Source organism: Garra rufa, chromosome 2 (assembly GCF_049309525.1).
Source record: "Garra rufa chromosome 2, GarRuf1.0, whole genome shotgun sequence".
In the NCBI taxonomy this organism is placed as follows: Eukaryota; Metazoa; Chordata; class Actinopteri; order Cypriniformes; family Cyprinidae; genus Garra; species Garra rufa.
The window spans coordinates 34,902,476-34,913,222 of NC_133362.1; the positions used below are offsets into that span (position 1 = coordinate 34,902,476).

The following is a 10,747-nucleotide window of genomic DNA, read 5'->3' on the forward strand; positions in this document are numbered from 1 at the left end:
TCCATTTATACAATAAAAATTTTAACAAAAAAAAATCTAATTTTAATTTAATGATGTTTTCATTCCACCTTGAATAAATGTATTGATTATTTAGAAATATTTTATTTTATTTTAAAGAAATAAAGCAGTTCATAAAAACTGTATTATATCTGTTATTATTATTAAGACATATTAATAATAATTAAACAAGTTAATAATAAAAATAATAATAATAATTCCACTTTTTTATTCCATCAGGCTACAAGGCTTTTAAATATTAATAATATATTAAAAAACAAAACGGTTTCACTTACTTCAAGAAACTATATGCCAAACTACTTTTTTATTTATTACAGTTACACCATCTACACCATTTTTTTTTTTTTTTAACTTTAAAGGTACAGTTAACCAAAATTATCATTATTGTTGTCATTTACTCCCCTTCATGTTGTTCCAAACCTGACTCATAAATATGAATGTATTTCTTCTGCCGAACACACAAAAAAGATATTTTGAAGCATAACCAACCAGTTGCTGGTAGCCATTGACTTCCATAGTATTTTTTTTCAGTATATGCAAGTCAGTGGCTACAAGCAACTGTTTGGTTACCAATATTCTTCAAAATAAAAATATTTTATAATCAACAGGTGAAACACAGATGAGTTCAGGTCTGAAACAACTTGAGGATGAGTAAATGATGACACAATTTTAGATTTGGGTGAACTATGTCTTTCAGTCTTTAAATCCAGAAAATGAAAGCATGTTCATCATAGAAGCAGTTTATTGAAGTCTTTATGAAATGCATTTTTAAATAAGTTCTTATAGATACAGACATGGGTATGTTTGCTGGTGCTCTGCGATCTCTCTTGCTCTCTTACTGAAGGGGTGCTCCAGCGTTTAGGATGATAGCGCTGCAGTTGGGTGCTAGTCTTATATACCCCGGTGAGGTGAAGTGTGCGAGAACCTCCTCTCAAATCAGCGCTCTGATAGTCAGAATGAGCATACAGGGATCCAGCGGCGGTACCTCGATCCCCAGGGCAACTGCGGCAGCTGGAGTGCAAAAACCCTGTCACCCCCTCAGAGCAAGTAGTTGCGCTGGCAGAGCTGTCCGCTGCCCCCCCAACACCCGTCCACAGAGCGAGGGGGTGCCGACACGGGCACAGACGTCTGATCTGATGCGAACAGACATCTCCTCACACTTCACAGTTTGGATCACCTCAACTCGTGAGGATGGCAGGGAAAATGAGCGTCGCTCGGTTACAAAAGTCCAAATTTAGATTGACTGAGTTTGTCCCCGGGCCCGCGGGCTGACACGAGCGGGCCCGCCACTAACTCGCCGCGGAAGGAGAGCGCGGGACTGGAGTGACACGTCGGAGAAGGCTGGTTGCCAATCGCTGGCGGTGGGGGGAAGGGGAGGAGCGGCTACTTTGAAGCGACGGGAGAAGGAAAGTGTCAGATTCGGTTAGCATCCAGACTGGTGTTGGAATATGCTTGGCACTAATATGGCACCAGTATCTCTGTCCTCATCTCTGTTCACTGTCAGTACGTGCGATTCCGCGGCCCGTCTCTCCGCGGCTCTGACAGTGTCTTTTCGGATTATGTTAGTGGCGCGCTCGGAGCGCCGCCGCAGCTCGCCCATCACTCAGCCGCATTGTTTGAAGCCTGCCCTTTTTTGTCATTAATGCACTTGATGTCTATTTAAAAACGGCGGTGAGCGCGGTATCTGTTTTCCTGTCAGGAGATCATTGACAGCATTAATGCCACTTGTCCTTGCCTCATTTACTAAAGCGCTGACACCTAGCTGCAGTCTGCCACATCCATCAAGTGCCTCTATTTCTCTCTCTCTCTGTCGCTGGCATGCCAGAACGATCCTGTCTTTAACACACTCAGACTGGGCTGTCTCCACACATCACCTATAGGCCTCACAGTCAACTAGCGTTTTCAGCAAAGCAGAAGGAAGATGTAAACAATACAAGCACTGCGTTCTTCTTTCTAACTCTGGCATATGTTTTGCCAGGTCATATACTGTTGATGTATGAGAGAAGTGAACAGACACTCACTCTCAATGAGTTATGACCAGACTTAATGCTTGTGAGGAGAAAGCCTTGTTAATCATCACTAATGTTGCATTAGTCACTGCCTGATGATGATTTTTTTGGTTGAGCACTATAACAACACCCTTACAACTGTCTAGCAACATCTTAGAGACAGCTCAGACATGCCTAGCAAGCATCAGAACAAATACTCAGAACAGCTTGCTAAGAAACATACTAGAGACATTTTAGGAACCACCAATACATTCTTAGCAACACCCTAGCAGCCCCCTAGAATGTCCTAGCAATGCCTTAATACCACACAGAATACCTCTGCACCAAATACATAGCAACATGTTCAGAAACATTCAGAACAGCTCAGCAACTGTTAGCAATGCCTGTCAGTTAACTCTTAGGCATTGTTAGCAGCACCCTAGCAACCACCAAGAATGCTCTAACAACTGCCTAGCAAAGCATTTACTACCACCCAGAAAATTCTAAAAATTTTCTAAAAACATTCTAAAAATAATAATAATACAGTTGTACCTTGCAACATGTTAACAAACATTCAGAGCATCTTAGGAACTGTCTATTAACATCCTACTATTTACCTAACAACATCTTAGGGACAACCCATAAATCCCTAGCAACACCCTCATAACCACCCAGAATGCCCTAACAACTGCTTGGCAAAGCCTTTACTACCACACACAATATCAAAGCAGCAACTACCTAGCAACATGCTAAGAAATATTTAGAACACCTCAGCAACTGTTAGTAATATCCAACAGTTAACACTTAGACAATCCTAGCAACCACTAAGAACATCCTAGCAACTGTCTAGAAATTTTACAACCACCAATAATATTATAGCACCAAGTACCTAGCAACATGTTAGCAACATGTTAACAAATATTCAGAGCATCTTAGCAACTGTCTAATAATGTCCTGCCAATTAACTAACAACATAGCAACACCCTAGTAGCCACCCAGAACACCCTAGCAACTGCCTAGCAATGCCTTTACAGCCACCTAAAATATTCTAACACCAAGTACCTAGAAACATCTTAACAAACATTCAGAACATCTTAGGAACTGTCCTACCAGTCACCTAACAACATCTTTATAGGATCATTCATAAATCCCTAGCAACACCCTAGTAGCCACACAGAACGCCCTAGTAATTGCCTAGCAATGCCTTTGCTACCACAGAGTACCATAGCACCAACTATCTTACAACATGCTGAGAAATATTCAAAACATCTCAGAAACTGTTAGCAACATCCAACAGGTAAAACTTAGACAATTCTAGCAATACCCTAGCAACCACCAAGAACACTCTAGCAACTGCCTAGCAATGTGTTTAACACCACCCGGAATATTACACAACCAAGTACCTAGCAACATGTTAACAAACATTCAAAGCATCTTAGCAACTACCTAACAATGTTCTACCAATTGCCTAACAACATAAATCCTTAGAAACACCCTGGTAACCACCCAGAATGCCCTAGCAACTGCCTAGCAATGCCTTTGATATCGCACACAATGTCGAAGCAGAATGTTGAAGCAGTAACTACTTGGCAACATGCTAAGAAATATTCAGAACACCTTAGCAACTGTTAGCAATACCAACAGTTAACACTTAAGACATTCCTAGCAACTAGCTAGCGATGTTTTTACTATCACCCAGAATATTGTAACATCAAGAACCTAGCAACATGTTATTAAACATTTAGAGCATCTTAGCAACTGTAAAACAACATCCTGCCAATCACCTAACAACATCTTAGGGACCACCCAGAAATCCCTAGCAACACCCTAGCAAGCACCCAGAGCACCCTATAGAAACTGCCTGGCCATGCCATTACTACCACACATATCAAAACAGCAACTGCTTAGAAATATTCAGCAACTGTTAGCAACGCCCGACAGTTAACACTTATATATTCCTAGTAACACCAAGAATGCCCTAACAACTGCCTAGCAATGCCTTTACTACCACCCAGAATATTATAACACCAAGTACCTAGTACCTGTGGTAGAAACATTCAGAGCATCTATTAATGTCCTACCATTCACCTAATAACATCTTAAGGACCACCCACAAATCCCTAGCAACACCCTAGTAACCACCCAGAACACCCTAGCAATATTTTTTGCTACCACAAAACTACCATAGCTCCAACTACCTAGCAACATAAGAAATATTTAGAACACCCCAGAAACTGTTAGCAACGTCAAATAGTTAACACTTAGACATTCCTAGCAACACCCTAGCAACCACTAAGAAAACCCTAGCAATGTCTTTACTATCACCCAGAATAATATAACACCAGGTACCTAGCAACATGTTAACAAATATTGAGAGCATCTTAGCAACTACCTAACAACATCTTAGGGACCGCCCATAAATCCTTAGCAACACCCTAGTAACCACCCAGAACACCCTAGCCACTGCCTAGCAATGCCTTTACCACCACACAGAATATCAAAGCAAAGCGACATGCTAAGAAATATTCAGAACACCTTAACAACATCTTAGAGACAGCTCAGACATGCCTAGCAAGCATCAGAACAAATACTCAGAACAGCTTGCTAAGAAACATACTAGAGACATTTTAGGAACCACCAATACATTCTTAGTGGTTGCTAGGGTGTTGCTAGGAATGTCTAAGTGTTAACTATTTGACGTTGCTAACAGTTTCTGGGGTGTTCTAAATATTTCTTATGTTGCTAGGTAGTAACAATGTCCTAGCAACCATCGAACAACACCCAGACATCCCTAGCAACTTCCCCGCAACACCCTAACAACCACAGAGACCACTCTAGCAAAACAATTACTATCAGTTGCTTAGCAAATACTAACAATTACTACCACCTAGCAGCATCTTAGCAACCATTTAACAACATCTTAGGGACAGAGACCCAGAGTACCCCAGCAATGCAATAGCAGTCATCTAACAACACCCTAGCAACCACCCAGAGCACCTTAGCAACCTAATAACCAATCATTGATACAATAGTAATATCTTGTTTTTATACATTCTGTGTAGTATCTTGTGTAAAAAAATATGATGCATGAATATAATAATGATTTATGTTATATATTAAAGTTTACTACAGCAGTACTTGATAAAGCCTATATTGCTGTCTTCTATCTGTCATTGATGTTCTTAATGAAGCTTCGTTTGTTTTAATGAATGAGTGGAGAGGATCAACAAGAGCGAGTGGCAGCTTCACACAGTGGATGATATTAAAAATAGTCCTGTGTGTTCTTGTCCTGTAGGAGTGTTAACACTCTGTCACAGTGTGTCTTACACACTCCATCAGACTGTCTGGACAATGAATGAAGCTAATACTCACCTTATCAAACCCAGCTGGTCAGTGAATCAGTAAAATGAGCTCACTGTTGATCTTCACCCTTACTGTCTTTTCACCTCTCTCTCTCTGTCTCTCTCTCTCTCTCTCTTTCTGAAGAAAGCAATCTCTTGGCTTGTTATTGTCTAGACAATGCCCTCAGGCTAAATGTTGTCTCTCTGGTGTTCTCAGACTTTAGACGGATACACTGTCTCCCCCGACACACCTTTCATGCCAGAAATTTGAGTGAGAAATGACAGATTCTGGAGACACATTCTGAGTTTTTTTTTTATTTGCAGCAGTGTGTGTACTTTACTGACAAACCGCTTTCTGATGGATAAACAGTAACAGAGAACTGTAACATATTTTGTGGTTCATAGATTTATAATCATAATACACATCCTTTTTGATTTGAAATCACTGTATTTTTCTATATATCTATCCGTTCTCATACAATCAGATTATGTATTTAAACATCAACCTGTTAATGTTTAATGTGCATTAGTATTTTTTGTGCTATTAGAATCTTAATATTTCAACTTTCAGCACTGGGTTCACATGAAGTCAGTTTGACATTGACGGTGTAGTTAAATGTCATTTTGACATGCTCTTCTCTCTCACTTTCAGGGGTTTTCACCAAGTGCCGTTATGTCTACTACGGCAAGCACTCAGAGGGCAATCGATTCATCCGCAATGACCAGCTCTGACTGACAGACGGGTCAGTGGACAGACACGCGAGGGGGCTTTACAAAGATATCCAGCGCATATTATTATAAATATACATGTTGCCACACGCATTTTAAGCAGCCAAACACAGCCCTCTAGTGCCGTCTGCTGAGTGTGCCTTCCCTGCCACCTCCCATCGCTCTCGCTCCGTCTGAGCAGTGCCATCCAGATTGACATGATTGCCTTTAAGCAGCCCCGCTATGCCGCGGTGACAGACACACACGCGGCCGAGCGCTCGTCCTGACAGCCGCAGCTCCATGATGGATTGCCTGGTCCAACTGCTGCTCTCCCCAGGTCAAAGGTCCCACCTGAGGCTTCGGGCTGCCCACACGGAAGCCCAGGATGAGCTCCTCTCAAAGTCAAAGCTAAAGTTTAAGAGAAAGATCAGGGGGAAGTGGCGCTTTTGTTGGAGTTCTACACTTTAGCCGTCATTAAAAGTAAAGCTTATTACATGGTTTTGTAACCATGTCATTTTCCGTACATTACTGTAGGCGGAATGTCAGTTTGAGTCATCGAAGGGTTGTGTTTCCTTCTGCAAATAGCAAAAAAATAAAGTTAAAAAGGCTAATACGTTTAAACCATCACAATTTAGTGTTTGTTTAAATTTATTAGCCTTTTTAAGCTTAAGGCACGTGGCAAGTGCTCACCATCAGTTGGCACGAGGGCTTTTTAGTAGTTTAATATACAAAGAAATGTTATTTTTTAAAGTTCTTTCGTATTTAATATATGTTTTAATGATTCAAAGCTTTATTTGGATGTTTTCAGCATGAGTCCTCTCAGAAATGCAGCTGCGAGGCCCTCACAGGCTCTTGACTCTGTGGCATGTGTATGTTTGCGTGTTTGTGAGGTGCATGTGCATGTCGTGTGTGAAGTTTGTGTGTTGCGGGGGCAGTTGTTGCAGTGCCGGAGCCTGGAGGAGCTGTGAAAGAAAGAGGTAATGAGCTTTGCTTTATTTCATTCTTTCTCTGGAGGGAGAGAGCAAAAAAAGACAGCAGCTCTGGCAGTGAAAATGGAGGAGGTGGATGTATGTTTGTGTGTGTGAGGGGGGGAGTCAACAACTTTTTGATTGTTTCCTCATGCGTTTTTTTGGACGTTATTTTAATGATTTCTTTTCTTTGTATGGTTTGAAAAATCAATTAGAAAAATCCATAATGGCCTTTGCTGTGCTTTGGAAACAGAGTTTACTAGCAGTGGCCAAAAAGTTGGGCAATGTTTGAAACATCAACTCCATTAGGTACAGTGAGGGTGATGAATGTTTTATGTGCATCCAATTTATTTTGCCTGTTATTCTCTTTTTTTGTTTTGTTTTTACAATATTACATTCCATATTTAAAGTTACGTTTATGCACTGAAGTCTGCGTAAGACTAGCCAAAGATCCACTGCAAACAAAATAATTTCATATTTTAAACAAGAAATGCTAGATTTCTAATTGTTTTATGGATTTTTAAGCAACTGGGATTTGAGATTAGTTTGATTATTGTTTGAACCTTCTTTTGTCCTTCAATGTGACTACTGGAAATATTTTTTTTTTGTAATTATACAATTATTATACTTACTGTTCTTATGACTTCATATTAATTTACCAGACTGCAATAAGCTGAATTAGTTATAAAATGCATTAAAATGTACATGCTATTATCAACTATGCATATACTGTATGTAACAATATAATGGGTAGTCTATTACTGTATGTACTGGGATTATTGTATGTAATATACTGTAATTGTAAAAACATAAATATTATTTGATTACCATTTTGATTAAATGTGACCCAGGACCACAAAACCTGTCTTAAGTGTCAATTTTTGAGATGTATGCATCATCTGAAAGCTGAATAAGCGTTCCAATGATGTATGGTTTGTTATGACAATATTTGGCCGAGATACAAAATCACCTTTAAAGTTGTCCGAATGAAGTTCTTAGCAATGCATATTATTAATCAAAAATTAAGTTTGGATATATTTACGGTGGCAAATATACAAAATATCTTCATAGGGCATGATATTTGCTTAATATCCTAATGATTTTTGGCATAAAAGAAAAATCGATTTTTGACCCCATACATTGTATTTTTTGTCTTAGGACTGGTTTTGTGGTCCAGGGTCACAAATAACCACTGCAATAAATAAATAAAATTGCTTGGAAAAATGGATGACAGTCTACTGTTGGGTACTGCAATTGTTTTTATTAATATGACTATTAATACTATTTTTAAATGTCTGAACCTTATAGTTTTTTTTCCTTTGTAAACATTCATTATTAATGGCATAATTTTGCCTGGCCTCATCTTGCTTAATTGCCGTGTGTTAAACGGGATCCCAAGTATGCCATCTGAATTAGCCCAGCAAATGAGAGACGTCATTTTGGATGTGAAAGAAAGCATGTGTACCCGGAGAAGCGCTCGGCAATGTGAAGCACGCAGGGAAAGGTCACAGATAGCCCAGTGCAATGATTTGGTGTGCACCGGCTGTGTGGGTTTGACTGTGGGTCACAGGTTGTGTACGTCTGTGCCTTATGCACATGTCGGTCCAAGTGTGTGTTTCAATGGGAATATTGTACTAAACGTGTGTGTGGGTTGTTTATTGTGTGTGTGTGTGTGTGTGTGTGTACAGTACATTTGTGTCTTCGGCCCTATGAGACTATGCCTGTGCGTTGCTCCTGTCGTACTGCTGGAGAGCATGGTCACTAGTGCGGGCGTTTCTAAATGACAAGGTTTATTTGTCGGTGTTGTGATATGTTCTGAGAAAAGTGGCACTGACAGCTGGTGGAGGCAGCAAGAAGGAGCCACAACAAGTCCCCCCCCCCCCCCCCCCTCACCACACAAAATGTCATCTCTTCCCTGGCTGGCTTACCCAACCATCCCCATGAAAAGAACAGACATTTAAAACTTTGTGACATGTGTCAGAGACGCTGCCATTGAGCCACTGCCGCTGATGTAGCCAGAATTGACAGCACCCGAGCCGCTGGAGCTGGCTTGGGGACATACCGAGTTTGGTGAGTGTCAGTTCCCATCCTCGTCAGGGCCTCATCTCAAGCAGCTCCGCAAATATAAACAGCATTAGAAGGCGGGCGGAAGTGCAGCGGGAAGACATATGCTGACACACACACGTGTGTTCGGGAGAGAGACAGTGTGCACTCTGGAGAGGCACGCGGCGGGGACTAATTAAGGTGTGAGAAGTGGAGAGCAACCTGTGGGCTCTGACCTGGGACTCCCTCCAGGAAATGCTCATTGCTAGGAGAACATTGGAATACAGGCCTTGAGAAAATGGATGGAAAGGGTTGGAAGTAAACGTATATGAACTAAATGAAAAGATCATCTCAGTTTGACAAGATGCTTAGTACAATCATGGTTTTAAGTGTTGAAACTGCCATGAAATTATTGATATGCATAAGTGAACATTTTTGCTCATATACATAGTAATAACACATTTATAACATAGTAATAACAAGTAATCTTTTAACTATCTTGATTTCACACATACAGTAAACCACTTAAAGGTGATAAGAGGATAGAATAGGTAGAATATGAACAGGTTGATAAGATGCTATTTATGATCATGTTTACAATTATTGAAACAATCCACTATGCGGAAGTGGTAATTTTTGCATAAACACTTGACATTTTTAAATAAAATGCATTACAGGAGCATTTTAAATCCATTCATTATGTCTTGTAATATACCTTTTAATCCAGTATATTATCGTAAAGTTATAATGCTTATCTATTCATTGTTAGTGCAAAAAGTGTGCATTAAAGAAATCTGCAAATATTATAATGAATTATGACTTTGTCTATAATTATTTATGAAAAGGTAGAATGTATTTCAATGTATATTAAGTATACCTAATGCATTGTACATAAAAGCTTCAAGTATTACAAGTTTTGCTATTATACATAGTAAAAAAATGTTCATATAGCTATAACAATAGCTCTACAAATGCTGGGTTAAAAACAACCCAGTTTGGGTTACATATAGACAAACTCCACGACTAGGTGGTTTTGAACCGTCGGTTGGATTCATAACTTAGTTATAACAAAGCTATAACAACACTCTAAAAATACTGGGTTTAAAAAAAACAAGTTGCGTTAAATATGGACAAACCCAGCAAATGGGTTATTTTGACCTATCGGTCAGTGTTGTTTTCGTCAACGATGACGATGAGGAAATCATTTTGTTGACGCCACTTTTTTTCATGGCGATAATGAGACGATGACGAGGTAAAAATGCCTCGTTGATGACTAAAACATGACGAGACGTGTGTGACTTTTCGCTGACGAGACGAGAATAGATGAAAATGTTAGTGGGTGGTCCGTCAGACGTTTAAAATGCATGACATTTCTGCTTATTGTGCATGCCAATTACAACCTAAAAAGTATCTGCCGCTATGGCAAGCCGTATTAGCATTAAATACTCTTTGCCATACTAGTATGGCAAGCCGTTTTAGCATTTTATCCATGTTTGGTTACGCAGGTGGTGGCCTGGTGTGCAGCGCACAACGTGCTCAACACATCACATTGTTGGCACTCAGACAGACAGACGATTAACCATGATGGGTGGTCGCAAACGGTGAGAGGACCTATGGGTGTATTTCAAATATGTCTTTTATGTCTAAAACCATTCCTTCATTATTGTAATTATTGGTGAAA

General features: G+C 39.9%; 1 protein-coding gene across 1 annotated transcript in view; it reads left to right on the forward strand.

Annotated features, from left to right (window-relative positions):
- Nucleotides 1–9,879, forward strand: part of lrmda (leucine rich melanocyte differentiation associated) — a 432,723-nt gene extending 422,844 nt beyond the window's left edge. The window contains exon 7 of the mRNA XM_073834159.1: nucleotides 6,000–9,879. Coding sequence (XP_073690260.1) covers nucleotides 6,000–6,079 — 80 coding nt within the window. The 3' untranslated portion in view covers nucleotides 6,080–9,879. The remainder of the gene's footprint in view (nucleotides 1–5,999) is intronic.
- The last annotated feature ends 868 nt before the right edge of the window (nucleotides 9,880–10,747 follow it).